The sequence below is a fragment of the Procambarus clarkii genome, chromosome 31 (genome assembly GCF_040958095.1).
Source record: "Procambarus clarkii isolate CNS0578487 chromosome 31, FALCON_Pclarkii_2.0, whole genome shotgun sequence".
NCBI lineage: Eukaryota > Metazoa > Arthropoda > Malacostraca > Decapoda > Cambaridae > Procambarus > Procambarus clarkii.
Genome location: NC_091180.1, coordinates 24,183,910 through 24,204,420, shown reverse-complemented (window position 1 = coordinate 24,204,420; position 20,511 = coordinate 24,183,910). Strand labels below are relative to the sequence as shown.

The following is a 20,511-nucleotide window of genomic DNA, read 5'->3' as shown; positions in this document are numbered from 1 at the left end:
AGTGTTTAGTATCTATGTGTTAGGTATCAAGTTTCACTTCTGATCACTTCACGTAAGTTTAATAGAATGGTTTGTTTTAGTAGTTATAAAATTCATCTTGTAGTTTAATGGATTTTTAAATTAGCTTTAATATATGTGACAGTTAATAAGTTTTATTTGTATTGATCACTTTAAGTGCGCTTAAGTGTTTTGTTTTTTAAGCATTTTCCTTTCTTTGATAGGCAATTATATTCAGTATGCGTTCTTTGTTTACCAGTTATTTGATTGTGATTTCTGTTTTTTCTTTTAGATCTGATGATGAATACGAGAAGTATTCGAAACGTTATATATATATATATATATATATATATATATATGTCAGTTTCTCCGTTCTCTCAATCATATTCTCCGAGCTGATTTTATATTTATCACACAAAATTATCATAAACCTTTGTTTCCTGACTCATCGTCTATGCAAGCTTGAGAGAGAGAAAATAACAGGTGGAGGGAGTGGTTGGTTTGAGTGCGCTGCTGACCTCTGTCTGCCCTTGGTGCAGCATATGCTGAGGGCCCCTGGCTGTGGACCCTGGCCAGATGAGTGGATTGTACCTAGCAGGGTCCTGCAAATATACAGCCTAGTATCACAAATCTTTCTGTTGCGAAGTACAACATCGTTCATCGTAATATATTTACAATTACAGCACTATTTGTATAATATTATTCGCCCTTGCTACCTCCTGCGGTCTCGCATTCAAATATTACATAATTTTAAATTTTATGCAGTTCACAGGTCTCTCAAAGCCAAGGTTACCGAAAGGTTCATCCCACTGTTTGCTGTTTCTAGACTAAAAGTTTACTTTATTTCTGGACTATTTTTAGGTCTACATTGTACTCGATGATTGGGCAGTAAACCGTTACAGTGGTCTTTTATAATCCTCCAGATGGCCCGGGAACTATATATACACCTTTGGAGGATTATATATAGCTTTTGTTCATCTATTTCATCATCCAAACCAATATGTAATGCATCTTTTTTTTAAAATGAGAAGAGTAGTTTTGCACCTTTTGTACCTAAGCCAGGTTTTTACACCTGGTCTAGTGCTCATTCCTCATAATTACCATAATTACCTTTCCCTACATGGAGAGGAACATAGTCACCCTGGCCTAGTGTTTTCACCTCATAATTATACCTCTCCTTTCGTACTTGTTTGGTTTACAACCATTTAATACGCCGGTACACACCACGGGTAAACTCACAACTGTCCGAACGGGTTAATTATGAATCATATGATTCCACCAGTTCATACCAAAGACGTAGTTAATGAATGAGGTGGTCATTACTTCACAAGGTGGTCTTTATTTGACCTGAATATGACCTCTATTCTAAAGACTTATTCGGGTTCATGATGTAATATTGTCCCTTTTCAAGAAGCTGAAACATGGAGTAAAAACTAGTCATTACAATAGATCAGTATACGCGAATTTGGAATTAAAACAAGTGAATAACAGGTTTACGTTTTATTTACAAATAAAACATTTTATATATATATGTAAAAAAACTTAACATTACAAAATACATCTTAAAAATGCTTCATGTATTTCTTGAGTACAGAAAGTGAATCAATGAGCAAATGACACTTTAAGTTGCATGTTGAGAGGGAATATAAGTGTCTGAAGCTTCCCAATCAAGGCGAGACTAGCCAAGTCGATCACGGCGCGAACCGGAACAGTCAAGCAGATCACACACACACACACACCAGTTGATTGACAGTTGAGAGGCGGGACCAAAGAGCCGAAGCTCAAACCCCCGCAAGCACAACTACGTGAATACACACACACACACAAATTCACATACACAGTTTCAAATGTAGATATGATAGAGCCCAGTAGGCTCAGGAATATGTACACCAGTCGATTGACGGTTGAGAGGCGGGACCAAAGAGCCAGAGCTCAACCTCCGCAAGCATAACTAGGTGAGTACAACTAGGTGAGTACACACATTCTGTTGTACGAGATTAATTTCTATCAGAGACGCAGATTTTCATCTTATTTCAAAAGAGACCGAAAACGTCTTTGGAAAATTTAGAAAATCTGTAAGAATCATTGTCTTAACCTGATGGAAATTAGAGACACCTTTATCCTTAGACCTTGGAGCCATTCTTACTGAGACTGGAAATTAGATATAAAGATTACAGAATACAGTAGGTTTCATTCAGGCTTTCTTGTCTCTTGCGTATTTGTACCCAGAGGTGAACACTAGGCTACAGCTAAGAGCTAAATACTACACAAGCTACCGAAGAATGCTGGAGGCTATTGAGCTAGGGGCTATTGTGTCCACTGGCTTACCAGTAGTTACTGTATCCACTGGCTTACTAGCAGGTGTTGCAACTCACTATCTCGCCACAAAGAATAAACAAGCTCTTCCACAATATCTCAACATTCACCTGTTTCTCGAAGGACGAACGCCAGACAAAAAACTCACACATTCCGCGCTGTGAAAACCGTAACCTTCACGGCTGTTGGAGCTTCGTCACGCAGAGGACAGGCTGTCGAGGGTAAGAAAACATTCCCAGAGGGAAGAAGTCACCTTGGCCACTGGGACCCAATACACGAGGAGGAGGACACAGGTGTAGTTGACTGAATAAGGTAAACAGCTGTCACGATGGAGGACACAGGTGTAGTGGACTGAATAAGGTAAACAGCTGACACGAAGGTACACAGTTGATTTTATGGAGGATTGGAGTGTTTAAGTGGGTATAGTGCATTATATTATAAACAGGCTTCTCTTGAAAGTGGTAGTTTGAAGGGATAGTAGTTGAAGGAGAGAGGAGTAACGATTGACGTCTCTCTGTTGTCCATGTTTTGGTAGAGCAAAAGATACTTGCAACAGCACGTTGAGCACACACACGGTTATTAAGTTAGTGAAGATAATTGTTTTGTTCAAGTTAGTGAAGATCTTGGGAGTGGAGGATTAAGAAGACGTCCTGCCACGGGGGAAGTTATGACACTGGCAAAGTGATTGACGGAGGCATGACGGACAGGTGACAGGAGGGAAGGAAGGAAGGAGCAGACGACGAAGATTCATGCACGTTAGTTGATGGAAGTTTGAGTGAAGTCCCTACGATCCCCGAAGTCTTTAAGGCCATCGCCGTCGTCGTCGTCATAGAGGACGTCGAACAAAGGGTTGCTCTTGTACCAACCCTCACTGCAAAGAAAACGGGTTGAGGTTGGCATGCTTTGTGAGGAAAGAGTTCAACATACAGAGTAGAGATCAACCGTTTAATTAGCTCGGGATAAAAACTGTGAAAGTAGTTCATTGAGAGGTTGTGAGTTGCCCTAAAATTATTAATTAGGATAAAGAAAATGGGATCAGGTTGGAGTGCTATGCAAGAAAATATTGATATATGTATATGTGCTTGTTAACAAATAACATGTAGCGTAAAGTAAACAGAAGAAAACGGGAAAATAGTTGGTTCTCGTAGCAGTCCTGATACAAAGAAAACTGGATAAGGTTAGGCTGCTATGCAACAAAGATTAACATAGAATTAGCTCATTATCTAGTGTACAGCATAATGCAATCAAAAGAAGAGACACAGAGAAACAAGATACATTCGCCCGTAAAGGCAGACACCCATAGTTTAGATGAAACAGGAATCTGTAATGTCTAACTGAACACATAATGAACGCTGAACACCAATTGCCCAATTTATTAAAGTTCTGAATTAGAAAATAGAATTCTGTATGGCTCACGTGATGTCAATTCCCTTGGACACCTGAAATAAAAGCGTTCATCGGAATCTCTAATGTCTAACTGAACACATAATGAACGCTGAACACCAATGATACTAACGGCCCTATCAAAGAGCTCCCGGGAAAGAGAGAAATACCAAATAAAACAATCGATTAACACAGAACAAAAGCGTAAATAACACTCTATGTTTTCATCCCTCATTGATCACGAAAATCAGCACAAAATAGTCTCCCTGTCACACTCCAAAGCCTCCCGAAAAGAAGTACCATTCTTTATGAAACAGTGAGTATTTCTTAAGCTGCAGCATCCTCCGTGTTTTTCTGTAAGCACTAAGCCAGAGAAAGGACTCTGAGAGAGAGAATTGACAAGTGAACACTGAACACACACACACAGTGAGTATTTCTTAAGCTGTAGCATCCTCCGTGTTTTTCTGTAAGCACTAAGCCAGAGAAAGGACTCTGAGAGAGAGAATTGACAAGTGAACACTGAACACATACACACACATATATTGATTTATTTTCACATATGTATCCCCAGCATGGGTAAATATGCCCACCTTTTGTGTGAGGGTCAAATGAGGTGTAGCACTCCAGAAAGTATACCTCAAGTCAATTAAGACACTAATTCAACCTCTAACTAGTAATTCAAACTGGGGTCTACTACCCTTACCACCGAACAGGGTGAGAATAGCTTGAGCTGCCTCATCCATTTGCGTATATTTATACCTCAATAAACTTATTTCAAGTTCAGTTTTAAACCCCTACCAGCCCTGATACTCGAACCGCTCTGCCACCAAATCCTGTACGTAAAAAGTGTATGTATATATATATATATATATATATATATATATATATATATATATATATATATATATATATATATATATATATATATATATATATATATATATACATAATAAGTCGCTGCCAAAGATCATCTCATAAGATATTGCCAAACATGTGACACAGATCTACGCTTCCTCAGCACCAATATCTGTCACTTTTCAGTCGAGACCTCTGTCTACTGAGGAGTCTCTTCGGCGCCAACGTCGCTTTTCTCAGCAGCTTCTTCATAGTAATACTCAGCAAATTCTGGATGGTCCCTGTACCATCCTTTGCTGTAAAGAAAACGGGTATTGTGAGCGGGGGTGTGTTGTCGTTCATGAATGATTGGAAGTGAGGTGAGGTCGTCAAGTGTTTGGTTTAGGTACGATGGTTACTGTCTCCCAGTTACCAGATCTTACCTGTCTGTAATTTCACGAAACATTCGGTAATGTTTCGATGTAAGTCGCACTCTACGTCAGTAAGATTGGATATAATCTTACTGAAGCGAACATACGAGTCTAAAAATACTCATGCACCACCTAGGTAATACAGAAAAGAGTAGGACAACCAGAGGCCAGCGAAGCAATATCCCTGCAAGAAAAAAAAATGTTTCTTTTGTTGTCTCCTTTAATGTTACGAGGAAGCCTCGTTTGACAAGAATTATTCCATATTTTACGTACGACTTCTGGCTGTGAGTGGAATAATTTGAATCTGCAGCTACAGGCCACTTTCTCCTGTTGCTCTTCCCTACTTTATATGGAGTTCCTTTTAAAATTACATATAAGAAGTATATATATATATATATATATATATATATATATATATATATATATATATATATATATATATATATATATATATATATATATATATATATATATATATATATATATAAGGGGACACCACCTCTGGTGCAATTGCAAGGACCCACAGCTTAAAAGAAGGGAACACAGAGCATTCAGAGAAAAACTTGCCAATTTAACTCTGAATACGTATCAGTGTTCACTTCTGCTAACAACCCCTTTTTAATGTTGTACACTTTATTATACAAGGTTATACAGTTACATATCTGATTGTTTACAAAAAGAGAACATTAAGAAGAAATATGGGGAAGTTTGTTTTCTAGACTCTGTAGGGACAAGATAGAGCACGTGGAGAGACAAAAACATTCACGGAGAACAGAACAGAGCACTCAGGGAAAAGAAGAGAACACGCCCAGGCAGGAAACAAGACAGAGCACTCGCCGAGAACAAGAGAGAACACTCAGCACTCCAGGGGCGAGGGTTGGAGAGGAACAAGAGAAAGCACTCACCATTCGGGAACATGCTCCGGAAAATCACACATCATCGTCTTCTCATTGTAGACTTGACCCAGGCTGCAAGAGGACTCCTGCGGCGTCTGGCCATTCAGACACACGTAGAACTTCTGGCAGTCGTCAGGGTTGATGTAGGTCGGGTGGGGTAGTTCCACCCCCTGGGAGTTGATGACCCTCTCCCCCGTGCAGCAGAAAGCACCGTTGTTGGCACAGGCTGTGGAGAGGATAGCGAGTGTGTGTGGTAATGACGGGTAGTAACGTGAGGAGAAAGCACTAATCCAACAAGCAACGTGTCCACAACGAATTGAATTGGTGTTGCTTTGCGTTGCCTGTTTGGCCATATCCAGCGACGAAGGGTTTATTTGAACAGTGATGTGATGATTGTTGTTTTGGGCTCTGTACTCTAGCATATGTGATTTATAATGATACATAATGTCTATGAGGTTCTGGTGCAGGTTTTAAACATTATTTTCAGGATATTTACAATCATAGCGTTAATATGCCTATACAATCAGTATAGGAATTACAGTCCCCTTTTTTCATGGCTAGGTTTCCTAGGTTAGTTGTTCTGTGGTCCTTTATGGAGATATTAACATACTCGTAAATAAACTCGCCATATTTAGTACTTGGTTACAAATTCATTGAGTGTATCGTGTGTGTGAAGAGTGTGATGTTCTTGCAGGGATAAGGACAACATTAGACGATTGTCATCTTCCATGGTTATGCTCTGCCAGGCTTGTACTAGAGCCGAACAAAGCCACAAGGGCCGTGACGAGGATTCGAACCTACGTCCGAGAGCATCCCAGACGCTGCCTTAATCGGCTGTGCTACGACATGGATAAGAATTGCAACCAGAAATTCTACTGAATTTATTTGGATTTGTGAATCCCCCCTTGTGGATTTGTTCGTACTACAGCCGTCTTTCCAATGTTTGGAGAACTATTTTGCTAGTTTCGTCTTTAACAAATAAAACTGATGCTCAGTTAGGTTTAGGTCGGGTTATTGATAAGCCAGTTAAGCTCATTCCACTTTTCTTCTCTGATAAACTCCTATGTGGCTTTAGCAGTATGTTTGGTGGAATTGGTAAATTTTACCAATTTCACCTGTGGCAAGGTAAGGTAATTTCTGTGACAACATATATTTTAAGGAGCATTTGTTGGGACTGAACAGATTCGATGGATTCAGATTCTGAGAAAAAATCTGAATCCATCCTGTGTTGATACACATACTGAATATGTGTATCAACATACACATCATTAATTAGATGAGTAAAAAAATCCATACATGTCCAAAATTACTTCTTCTACCATGTTTGACATATTAAGCGGTAGATTTTAGACCATGTGAAGTACCATTTTTGAGTTGGCTCTTTCCTTCACTCTGGTACAAGTAAATCTTCGTCTCATCAGCCGACAAGACTGTATTTCAGAGCTTTACTGGATTGTTGTATTTTTGTAGCACACTGTAACCTTTGTCATTCTGTTCTTGAGTATTACCAATGGTTTACATCTCTTGGTTTGACATAACCCTTTGAGGTTATGCTGGTACAATCTCCCTCTCACAGTAGTCTGAGACATCTCTATATGATGATCAGACCACACATCAGAAGATGAAGAGACCGGGACGTTTCGGTCCGTCCTGGACCACTATCACAATCGACTTGATAAATGGTCCAGGACGGACCGAAACGTCGTCGTCTCCTCAGCTTCTGGTATTGTTTGGTCATCATATCTTCAGCCACGTTATTGTCAATCATCGTCTTCACATCTCTATATACAGTCTGGAATGTTTTTTAGATTCCCGAAACGCTTTGCGTAATAGTGGCTTTAGGCATTGTATGTACAAGCTCTATCTATAAATCGATCAATTTTTGTAAAATCTCTTGTATGTATGTACCTTACCTGAATAAACATTTATTTATTTATTTATTATTTAGATGTTCGACACGAGAATATATTTCCTTTGGCAATTGGAAAACGTATCCCTGGGTCATCCAGTGATTTTTTGTGTTTTTTTGCTTCTCAGCAATTTCAAACATGTCGATTTTGACGAACCTCAAGTTTTGGTCTAAGAGATAACAGTAACAGACTCGAAATGCAGATGCCACACTTTGAATCAACTCTACAGTAGACCATTCGTTATCTTTCCTCGTGCATGATCTAAATGCATGATCTCTTGTCACACCTTTTTTCCCCCCTCTACAACGGGGAAGTATGTAGAAAAAAAATAGGTTATAATCCCTACAAGGTTCACCCAATTTGGATGAATTTAAATTTCTTCAAATTAATTTAGAGCTGCAAATTTGTATTTTAACCCCATAGACATTATTTGATTTGAAATCCAATGTGCCGGATTATAGAGTCAAGACAACAAATCCTGCATCTCTGTTTAAATGTTTGCAGGCCGCACTGTAGCACTTGTAAGGGTTTAATGATAAACTAACAGATAGGATATCAGACGGACTAAGAGCTGGGATATCAGACAGACTAAAAGATGGGATATCACACAGACTAAAAGATGGGATATCAGACAGATTAAGAGCTGGGATATTAAACATCTCTCTCTCTCTCTCTCTCTCTCTCTCTCTCTCTCTCTCTCTCTCTCTCTCTCTCTCTCTCTCTCTCTCTCTCTCTCTCTCTCTCTCTCTCTCTCTCTCTCTCTCTCTCTCACTTACAAGCCATCTTGTCCTCTTCACAGCCGGTCCTGCCTACACGGTCTGGCCAGTTGCAAATCCCCTCCACATCATCGAAGTGGAGTCCCGAAGTGCAGTCTGTGACAGTGTGGAGGCCCTTGATACAGGTGTAGAAGCGGGTGCAGATAGCTGGGTTAGGGTCCGCGAAGATCCCATTACTGCGTGGGCAATACTTACTGGGGTACGTTGCATTCTCTGCAAGGATGAAAGCGGAAGGGGAAAGGAAGATTACTGCAATATCCATGGGATTGTATGTTGTTTGTGCAACCTATAGGGGGGAAACTTACCCAAATCTGTGTTGAATTCCTGAGGATATTACGGTCTTTGCCTGTGATATGCAAACCAGTGTCGGCAGCAAAACGTGAAGTTATCCTTAATTAGAATACTTTGAAGACAGCTAATATACAGTATGATGAGAGAAAGTATTAAAATGTGATTTTTTGGTGGACTCCTATATTAGATAATTCGAGTTTTAGAATGGCTTTGGAAGCCAGGCTGTTGATTTATGGAACACAATGCTGCTAACATAATAGATATGGGATCACTTGATTGTGTCAAGCGTAAATTAGATACATACATATGAATGTGTTTGGGTGGGAATAATTAGTATTTGTTTCGTATAGGCCAATAGGGCTTCTGCAATTACTTTCATAATTGTGTTCTTATTCTGAAGGGTTTATAGTGCTTATCGTATAGCACCTGCGGAGTCATATTGTATTACTGATGCAGTCAAATGTGCTGTTTAGAATTAGAAAGGCAGATATTGTGGTTTCCCTTGACAAAAAACATGAAGTTTTTAGTAGCGTTGTGTAAATCAGAGTCTATTTAAGAGATGTAAACATATTCTCTCTCCCTTTCTCCCTATCTTACCTGCTATTTGTCTTTCACCCTCCCTCTCTCTACCTCTTACCTTTTATCTCTCACCCTCTCACTTTTTACCACTGTCTATCTGTCTCTATGACACTCTCCTTCCCTCTTACACTGTCCCTCCCTATTATAATTACCGTCCCTCCCTCTATCTACCTCTCTTTCACCTGTCTCCCTCTCTCTCACCTATCTCCCTCTCACATTCTCCCCCACCTCCTACCCACCACTAACCCGCCACATGGGCCACCACGTCCCACCCAATACTCACGAAGCTTGAGCCTGTTGCCACAGTCGGCCACATAAGGGTACTCGCAAGGGTCGGCGCTGCCCGCCTTCGCCTTGAGGACATCGAAGACAAGCCCATCGTCGCAGAGTCTCGGGGTGGCGTAGTCTCCCTCACACACCCAGTACTTGTCGCACTGCACCGGGTCTTCGTAAACGCCGTCCTCCACGCAGTTGAATTCTTCATGTCTGGGGGACGGAGACTCGATGTCCAGGAACGGCTCTTCGGCGTCCACTTCGAACTGCGGAAGGCCTGAGAGAGGGGGAAATAGTGGACAATATTTAGTTCACATGAGAAGGGATACATGTGATTAGGGTTGAATGATACGCTCACCTTGCCTGATACAGTAGTGTTTCCCCCTGTATTATACCAAGGGGAGGATACAGTTTGTATGTGACAGAGTTAGTACACGAGCTTCTATTTACTGTAGTGACTGAAGAATGTGTAGTCCACTCTAAAATAGGATGATTTTGATATCTTTGAGCTGTGGCAAAAGTGACAGTGTAATGACAGCCTTCAAGCACAGCAACTTCTGATAATGATGAAACTACAGTCTTGTAACTCTTTCATGCCACCAGACACACACACACTACATGGAGTGAGCACACTATGAACTCGACACAAAATGCTCGACTCTCTGTACGATTCTCAAAATTCTTTATATACTTTAAAGAAGTATATAAAGTATATAAAGAAGTATATAACTTTATATATTAAACGTGCATTCATCACGATGAACAGGACAGAGGGAAAAGGAGGGGAGAGGTAGAAAGCGAGGAGCTAGAAAGGTAGTTAAGGAGAGAGAGATAAGGAGGAAGGAAATTGGGAACGCCAATGATAAGCAGCCAATCTCTCTTCTCGATCATTTTCCTTCGGGAGAACGCCCAAGGCGACCGAAAGATAAGCACCGCAATAAGCCAACCAAATCAGTACCCCAAGATAGGGTAAGGAAAAAACAGATGACCTTTTATGATCGCACGAAGAAGACATCTTGCCTGACCTTGACCTGACCCTTGACCTACAGACCTGGCTCATTTAACATTGGATATCCACACGTGAACTTAATTTCATAGCGTGGAAGCTACATATAGGCCTACCCAGGGTATATATACACATATAAAGACATACCCCCACTTCACACCATATATACATTGAAAGGTTTCTTTAAAAGTTTTTACCTGTAGTAACGAGGTAACGACTTGAGAGGGAGTCGTTACCTACCTCTTGTTTTCTCTCTAGTCGTTGCAGAGAGTTAGTTTCCCTTCATTGTGAACCGCTCTTACGGTCTCCTGTTACCTCTTCCCCTCTTGCATTACCTTACACTTGCTGGAGTTTACATCCAATGACCATCTCTTGGATCATTTCTGACATGTGTGGGCGCGTGAAAGCGTATAGGCGTGTGAGAGTGTACAGGCGTGTGAGAGTGTCAACCCGTTCTCGCAAATTCGTAAAGTCAATATTGACTTATTAACTACATGCATAGGTGATATACTAAACATAATAGATACCCTTAAAAAGATTCATAGAAAACACCGACCTTACCTAACCTTGTTAGTATCTTAAGATAAGCATCTTATTGCTTCGTAATTACAATTATTACTTAACCTATACCTATTATAGGTTAGGTAATAATTGTAATTACGAAGCAATAAGATGCTTATCTTAAGATACTAACAAGGTTAGGTAAGGTCGGTGTTTTCTATGAATCTTTTTAAGGGTATCTATTATGTTAAGTATGTCACCTATGCACATATTTAATAAGTCAATATTGACTTTTTAAATTTGCGAGAACGGGTTGGAGTGTAGGCATGTGTGAGAGTGTAGGCATGTGTGAGAGAGCAGGTGTGTGTGTGTGAGAGAGCGTAGAAGACAGTAGCGGCGGGTGAAGCAGGCAGTTCTCCGAGGGTTAACGACCGGACAGCCCATGAGCCCCAGGGGACGAGGGAACCAGGATGGACTAGAGACCCACGCGTTTGGGGGGGCAGAGTGAAGGAGAGAGAGACTGAAGGTCAAACTAAAAGAGAAAAGAACTAAGGTGGTTGGGGTGAATGTTCCTTCTCCTTTGGAAGAAGGCACTAGAAGAGGTGTAATCGGGGGGTTAAAGAGGGAGAGTGGAGGAGCGGGAGAGTGAAGGAATGCAGGAGTGAGAGTGAAGGTGAGAGTGAGTTGTGGTTATCACACCAGCGCCTCATACCATCAGAGTTAAGTATCTCAAAAGGTGCATTCATGGAAACGAAGCAAGACAGGGTTGCTGTGCATGTCTTTCTATGTCTTTGAGGTCAACTACATCCCCTTGATTGAGAGACTTCACGTGCACCTAGTTGTGCTTGCGGGGGTTGAGCTTTGGCTCTTTGGTCCAACCTCTCAACTCTCAATCAACTGGTGTACAGATTCCTGAGTCTATTGGGCTTGGCTGATACCTGAATCCCTTTCAATGAGGGTATACACATGTATTTCTAACTAGGATTATACATGCATCGCCTTCAATTAGGGAGTACACATGTGTATCTTACTTGGATGATACCTGTATCACCCTCAGTGTTGGTGATACAGGGAGGCGCTGCCGACCGTAAGGAAGCAAACCTGCTTAACATGTGTGTAAGATGGTCCTTAAAATCTTAAAGTGTCCTTAAAAGTGTCCTTAAAATCCAAGTGTCCTTAAAATCTTGTCCCAGTTCATAAAGGAAATTGTAGAAACATACTTTAAACCCTTTCCAGAATTTCTAAGGTAATTGGCAATCTGCTATTCAGTATCTTTGATATTTCTTTCAAATAATTTACATACCTAGATTAATATATCATACTGATATATCTATTATTTTGAGAAGTTTCTAAATTTCACTAAAATTTAAAAAAAATGGTTATGCCATGTTAGGTAAGGTTAGGATAGGTTAGGTCTGGTTAGGTTAGGTTAAGGTAAGTTAGGTTAGGGTAGATTAGGTTAGGTTTTCTGGGATAAATATAAATGAACGAAGGGTATTATCCAACAACTGTAGGATTTATACGTAAGAGAAAACTACACATTACGTTATCTATAAACCGAACAAATATAGAAGTAGTAGAGTATTATATTAAGTTTTCATTATGAACTTAATAGATTGTTTAATTTCAACTACATGTCCAGATTCAGCCTTTTTTACAATAAACGGAAAATGCAATTAACTTGTCTATTCCAAATTATATTAGGGGGTATAATTATTACGTTTAATTGTTTCATAGAATTGCAATGGTGTATGTGTACTCACTTATTTATGCTTGCGGGGGTGAGCTTTGGCTCTTTGGTCCCGCCTCTCAACTGTTAATCAACTGGTGTACAGGTTCCTGAACCTACTGGGCTCTATCATATCTACATTTGAAACTGTGTATGGAGTCAGCCTCCACCACATCACTGCCTAATGCATTCCATTTGTCATTTGTCGTGTGTGTGTGTGTGTGTGTGTGTGTGTGTGTGTGTGTGTGTGTGTGTGTGTGTGTGTGTGTGTGTGTGTGTGTGTGTGTGAATGCTTTTAAATGTAAATGTTTCCTAAGCTAATATTTATACTCGGGGGTAGGGAGGGGGAGCCATAACATAACTGCATGTATTAAGAGTGAAGGGAAAGTTAGAAGAGAGCTTTACACTGCATCGCCCTCCCCTTCTCCCGCACTCTGGCAAGAGTGCTCAGAATATTAATATACACCTTGGTGTATACCTTTACCTTTCAGTTGAACAACACATACAAAATATGTGTATATAAATATGTGTGTATGTGTACTGTGTGTATTCCACACAGGTGTGTGTGTGTGTGTGTGTGTGTGTGTGTGTGTGTGTGTGTGTGTGTGTGTGTGTGTGTGTGTGTGTGTGTGTGTGTGTGTGGTGTGTGTGTGTGTGGTTTTAGGCAGTGTTGCCTAATAAGCCCATATACCATTACCGTTCCCAGCATTGCCATGGCCGACACTTTTCCACTAAACCTCACGATTCTATAGGAAATATAACCCTTCAGTGGAATTTCTAAATGTGGCCACATTGCACGCTTTCGCAGATGACGAGAGATTTATTCATACTTATTTGCACTATTAAAGCTTCTTAGAGCCACTTTCACATTTGGAAAGTTACGATATCATTATGATAACTATCATAGTAAGCATAGTGACATATCAGTGTCACTGATGGGATGCTTTACATATAAAGTCCGGTGAAATCATTCTATTTATTCCAGCTTAAATAAAGCTTCCAATGAGAAGCTTTACATAACACCTTTCACTGTATAGTTGATATAAACTTTATCAACGTGGTGGTACTTTGTAATCATACATAGTTGTTTTATACACCAGATGGTAATAGTGCTAATGAGCAAGTATAGACGTATCAGTGTGTTTGTTTACGCTATTAATACACTGTTTTAAATGTGTTGTGTTTGCGAGAGGCTCACTCGAGCTGCCTGTAGTGAGGCTGTGTTTGTTTTCTCTTGTTCCCGGCTCTTGTGTTACGCCGGGAACTATCTTTTTTCTTATCTCTGAAAGACTTCAGTATCTTTAGTGTTAATGGTGTTGATGGCAGTACTGATATTCTGATGATGACCGGGAGGGGGTGGTGATGATGGTGATGAGGTGGTAGGTAATGGTGACGATAATAATGGTAATGATGACTTGAAGGGGGAGAGGGGGGGGTTGCATCATTTCCTCTGGGTTGCCTGCGCAACATCTCCCACGTGATCTTCAAGATGACCGTCAGTGTCTTAAAATATTGAGCATCCCCCCTTGCAGCATCTCTCCTCTTCTATTAGAGGTTTGTTTCTCAAGGTCGACCCATTTGCTGACTTGGTCTCCCTAGGAAATTCTTCGCCACTCTCGACTTAACATCCATCCTCCCTAGCGATCCGACCACCTACTCTTGCAATCCTCCTACCAGCCTTTGGAGTATATCAACATACCTTTGTAATCTACTTGCCTACCGTGGCGATACCTTCAAGAACCTTTGCAATCCATCCATCTGCTCCTCGGGGGTTTGTGAAGGCAATCCACTCTGCTTCCCTAGTACTGCATTAACCTACCTTTGATATCCACCCACCTGCCTTGCAATCCATCCATTAACTGTTGTAATTCACCCATCTACCCTTGGAATTCCCTTATTATTGCAATCCATTCACCTACCTATTCAACCCAACTCAACAACCTATGCAATCCAAACAACTTATCCTTGCTACCCACCGACCTATCCTTGCTATCCACTGCTCTATCCTTGCAATCCATCCACCATCTCTAATTCTTTCCTGCACCAGACGATGATCACACAGTCAACCCCACACCCTCGCATCCACCCCCCTCCCCCCTTCCGAACCTACACCCAAACTATTATCCTATATGTGCCAGCACTTTGCATCCACAGCCTATCAATTCTTGCCATTCGTTCCACAGAGTGGCTTTCTATTAGTTATTCTTGTAGTCCACTATTCTGTACGGTAATTTATCGCATTCCAACCCACCCTGGCACTCTATAACCCACCCTGGCACTCTATAACCCACCCTGGCACTCTATAACCCACCCTGGCACTCTATAACCCATCCTGGCACTCTATAACCCACCCTGGCACTCTATAACCCACCCTGGCAATCTATAACCCACCCTGGCATTCTATAACCCACCCTGGCAATCTATAACCCACCCTGTCAATCTACAACCCACCCTGGCAATCTACAACCCACCCTGGCAATCTATAACCCACCCTGTCAATCTACAACCCACCCTGTCAATCTACAACCCACCCTGTCAATCTACAACCCACCCTGGCAATCTATAACCCACCCTGGCAATCTATAACCCACCCTGTCAATCTACAACCCACCCTGGCAATCTATAACCCACCCTGTCAATCTATAACCCACCCTGGCAATCTATAACCCACCCTGGCACTCTATAACCCACCCTGGCAATCTACAACCCACCCTGGCAATCTACAACCCACTCTGTCAATCTATAACCCACCCTGGCAATCTATAACCCACCCTGGCAATCTATAACCCACCCTGGCAATCTATAACCCACCCTGGGCAGTCTACCCTCCTCTTAACAATCATCCATTTAACAGTTTTATTATACTACCCATCTCAATCTTCGGTCCAATTGGGAAGTCTATCACTTTAACAATGTATCAGCTATCTTTCTAACCCAGTATATCTCATTTTATAATTATTAATACTTTTCACGCCCTTACGTGAACTTGCTATCAACTTTTGCAATATAACATGGCAATACGGCACTTCTTGTGGCAACTCTTGCAATACGACACTTCTTGTGGCAACTCTTGCAATACGACACTTCTTGTGGCAACTCACCTTCTATCTTTGCAATTCATCGTCCGCCCTTGCAGTGCAATACATATTCGTGCAATATATCACCTTTTTTTTGTGCACATCATACCTACTACCCCCCCCCCTGTCAATCTACCGTGCCCTCTTTCCCCATACAACTCCCCTATACCATGCAATTACCATAATGCACCATTATAGGAAACCCATTCTTGAAATCAAGTGCAATTGCAATAAAGACTCCCCCTGACGAATTGTGTCAGATGAGGATTGCAGGATACTCCAAGAGGACTTGAAGAAGCTGCAGAGAAATGGCTACTGGAGTTCAACACGAACAAGTGTAAAGTTATGGAAATGCGACTAGGTGACAGGAGACCAAAGGGTCAGTACACAATGAAGGGGGAACTATCTACCTGTTACGATTCGAGAAAGAGACCTGGGAGTGGACGTAACACTAAATCTAACTCCTGAGGCATATATAAATCGGATAACGCCTACAACGTACTCTACGCTAGCAAAAGTTAGAACGTCATTCAGAAACTTAAGTTAGGAGGCATTTAGGGCGCTATACACTGCCTACGTGAGACCAGTCTTAGATTATGCAGCCCCATCATGGAGCCCCCACCTAAAGAAACACATTAGAAAACTGGAAAAGGTTAAACAATTTGCGACGAGGCTAGTTCCGGAGTTGCATGGGATGGGATATGAAGAGCGACTGATGGAACTGAACCTGACGACGTTAGAAAAAAGGAGGGGGGTGGGGAGATATTATAGCAGTATATAAAATACTTAGGGGGGGGGGATTGACAGAGTGGAAATAGACGAAACGTACACACTGAATACCAACAGAACAAGGGGACATGGGTGGAAACTGGAAACTCAGATGAGTCATAGAGATGTTAGAAGGTTTTCTTTTAGCGTGAGAGTAGTGGGGGAATGGAATGAACTAAAGGTACACACTGTGGAAGCAAACACTATTCTTAGATTTAAAACTAGTATGATAAAGAAGTAGGACGTGAGTCATTGCTTTAAACAACCGAAGGCTAGAAAGGCGGGATCCAAGAGTCAACGCTCGATCCTGCAGGCACAAATAGATGAGTAAATACTTTCCAAGTGGTAGTGTTTGGAGTCCCAGATGGAGGAGGCACAACTACCACTCTCTGGTGGTAGTGTTTACACAACCAGCTAGATGACCAACCACCTTAGCGCAGGCGGGAGATATATATAATAATTTACACGTGGAAAATATTAGAGGGGCTGGTCCCAAACCTGCACACAGAAATAACACCACATGTGACCAGAAGGCATGGCAGGATGTGCAGAATACCCCCGTTGAAAAGCAGAGGTGCAACAATTACTCTGATAGAGAACTCCATCAACATCAGAGGCCCGAGACTGTTCAACACACTTCCACTACACATAAGGGGCATAACTGGCCGACCCCTCACAGTGTTCAAGAGAGAACTCAATAAGCACCACCAAAGGATACCTGATCAACCAGGCTGTGATTCGTACGTCAGGCAACAAGCAGCCGCGTCCAACATCCAGGTTGACCAGTCCAGAAACAAGGAGGCCTGGTCGACGACCGGGCCGCGGGGAAGTTAAGCCCTCCAAAAACACCTCAAGGTAACCTCACAACAGGTGGGCAGCCTGGTGGAGGAGACAACCGCAAACAACCCAGTTAGAGACAGTTCCATTAGCTGCCAGTCTTCCTGACGCCTCCGCTGATGTGCTTCGCCCTCTTAAACTATTAAATAGAAATTTTGAGGTGTAACAGCAGGCATCCTCGGGGCCTCGTAGCCTGGTGGATAGCGCGCAGGACTCGTAATTCTGTGGCGCGGGTTCGATTCCCGCACGAGGCAGAAACAAATGGGCAAAGTTTCTTTCACCCTGAATGCCCCTGTTACCTAGCAGTAAATAGGTACCTGGGAGTTAGTCAGCTGTCACGGGCTGCTTCCTGGGGGTGGAGGCCTGGTCGAGGACCGGGCCGCGGGGACACTAAAAAGCCCCGAAATCATCTCAAGATCTCAAGATAGATCCTCGGTGTGAAAGAGGTCTGTGACGATCCCTGGAACCCGTAGGTGCGGGACTGGGAACGTCCACCTCCTGGGGCTCGTGCGGTCTAATACGTGGCTTGCTATGTAGAACAACGTCCTGGAAACCTGTATAATGACTCCGGCCGCAGGAAATGATTTGCGGTCAGTCCAGAGAGGTTTATTCCCGCCTTAGGTACTCCTGTTTATGCCTGGCCGCGTTGATCACTCAGGCTATTTGTGTTACTGGCTTGCAGGCCTACAGTCATCACAATCCTGGCTGGTCATGAAGAAACTTGTCATGTTTTCTCTTGACTTTCTCTTTTCTTCTGATAACATTTCCTCGTGTTGATGGAACGCTGCTGCGGGAGGAGTCGCCCAATGAAATATTAGTTTTTGTTTTAACAAAAGATTGTGTTGTAATCGAGACATTTCTTTGTGGACAAATTGTTTTGTTATTTTATATTTTTGTTCACGTTGAAAGAGTAGAAAACTTTCACAAGTAATAATAAAGCTGTTCTTTGCCCCCCTGAAAATAATTACTATTTAACTAAATATTAGTAACATGTATTAATGTTATTTTTTGCAAGACAAGAGCAGCTAGTAAGACTAATAAGCTGCTTGTCCCACGTGACAGTTACGCTACCTTATAGCATAACGCTAATCGGTAACGCAACAACGCCCCAAAAAATGCGTATTAGACCAAACGAGCAACAAAACTTCATGTTACGACACACAGATCACACATTTACATGTCTCGCTCACGTCTTGTTCACGTCTCGCTCAGCTCTCCTAGCCGCTAGGTTCTGGGTTCTACCGATTTGACCTAATATTGTAGTTTAACATATAAGAACAAATCCGGAAACAATTCTCGGTTATAGTAGTTCGGATAATCGATCGCCGAATTGTAGCAGCCGGTTAAAATTCACTTCAGAAATTTCGAAACAGGTTCGTTCATATTTTTTGGACGTTGTTTTAGAATGACGATATTGTGAAGACCATTGTTATCCCCGGTGATGACAGCCAATCAGAGCGTCGACGAACACCTGAATAATACATCATGTATAAGTTGATGTATATTTGAGTAAGTCAGCATTTGACTTCAACATCAGACAATTAGGTATAGGTTAGGCTACGTTAGATTAGGTTAGGTTACATTAGGTTATGCTAGGCTAGGTTAGGTTAAAAAAAAATGTTTTCGAGTCATACATGACCGAGTGGTTTATAAGTTTAATATTGACTTGTGTACGTTTTAATAAGCCAGTAAATGACTTTATATATTGCGGACCCGATGACCCCTTGTGTTTTGATGATGGCTTGGAATTCGAATCCTTCAAGGCGGTAGTGTGTATACTGCGTCGCTTTCCTACGCCTCTGGCAATTCGGTGTTAGTTTGAAAGCGGGATTTTAAAATAGAAGACAACGGTAACTTGGCTATATTCCCATTTACCCCCCCCCCTACCCCCACCTTGAGGCTTGTGTCCCAGAATGAAAAAAAACTAAAAAAGTTTAAATAAATTTTTCATAAAATTAATCATTGTAGTTATCTCTCATCATATCCTAGTGTACACTGTAAATATACAATGTACATTGTAAATGCCATGATTGGAACAAACACTAAACTCACACGTTCAGAAACGTTAAAAAAGAAAAACTCCATTAAATGTGTGGATTTAACACTGGTTTTTTTTTCAACCCACGTTGGTTCTCCGAGCAAGGCCAGGGACGAGCAGAGGGAGTAGAAGATCAGGGTAGGCCGGCCGGACACACACACACACAGCAAAAAATAAACCGGTCTTTGTTGACAACTCACCCGCCACAAGGGCCACCGCGCTGGAGAGAAGGAGCGCTGCTGTGTACATCTTCACTTGCTGAGTTCACGGTGTCGACTGACCGGCGGACCGCGCATATCCACACCCCATCGACTCACTCCCTACCTCACTACACACCTACCAACTGTGCGTCTCTCTCTCTCTGTATCTCTCTTGTTTCCCTGTGTCTCTATGTCTGTGAGGCTATCTCAGTGTGTCTCTATGGCTGGCTTTCCTTGTCTCTCTCTCTCTGGGTCTGTGTCTGTGTATCTCTGTGTCTGTCTCTTTTTCTATCTCTGTCTCTATCTCTCTCTGTCTCCATCTCTCTGTCTCTGTTTCTATCTCTTTCTGTCTCTATCTCTTTCTATATCTCTATCTATCTCTCTCTCTCTCTCTCTCTCTCTCTCTCTCTCTCTCTCTCTCTCTCTCTCTCTCTCTCTCTCTCTCTCTCTCTCTCTCTCTCTCTCTCTCTCTCTCTCTCTATCTATCTATCTATCTATCTATCTCTCTCTGAAGTGACAAGGCTTCACGGACAATACAAAACTTGGAAAAAATCCTCGAATCAGAAATTAAAAAAAAATCTAGAATTATTCCAATCTTATTACCAGAAGCCCATTAACGTGATAATAATAGGGAGCTTAGATAATAATCATTAGAATGGTGAATGATGC

At 41.7% G+C, this 20,511-nt stretch overlaps 1 protein-coding gene across 2 annotated transcripts; it reads right to left on the bottom strand.

Moving 5' to 3' along the window:
• Positions 1-1,482: 1,482 nt before the first annotated feature.
• On the bottom strand, positions 1,483-19,998 carry LOC123758698 (protein obstructor-E). Of its 2 annotated transcripts, none has more exons than XM_045743256.2 (5): positions 19,843-19,998; positions 9,697-9,963; positions 8,544-8,756; positions 5,867-6,083; positions 1,483-4,847 (listed from the first exon to the last, which is right to left on the bottom strand). In XM_045743256.2, exons 1-5 carry the CDS (start codon positions 19,889-19,891, stop codon positions 4,751-4,753), a joined length of 843 nt encoding a protein of 280 aa, XP_045599212.1. In that variant the 5' UTR covers positions 19,892-19,998; the 3' UTR covers positions 1,483-4,750. The 2 variants fall into 2 exon arrangements, with proteins under 2 accessions (XP_045599212.1, XP_045599211.1); XM_045743255.2 differs by having other exon boundaries at positions 1,483-3,184.
• Between the last annotated feature and the right edge of the window lie 513 nt (positions 19,999-20,511).

Excerpts from the sequence above, each read along its gene's own strand:
- LOC123758698 (XM_045743255.2), bottom strand. The coding sequence starts at position 19,891 with ATGTACACAGCAGCGCTCCTTCTCTCCAGCGCGGTGGCCCTTGTGGCG. Across the intron at positions 9,964-19,842 it reads CGCGGTGGCCCTTGTGGCGG|GCCTTCCGCAGTTCGAAGTG; the intron begins GTGAGTTGTCAA and ends CCCCTCTCTCAG. Across the intron at positions 3,185-5,866 it reads CCGGAGCATGTTCCCGAATG|TGAGGGTTGGTACAAGAGCA; the intron begins GTGAGTGCTTTC and ends TTTTCTTTGCAG.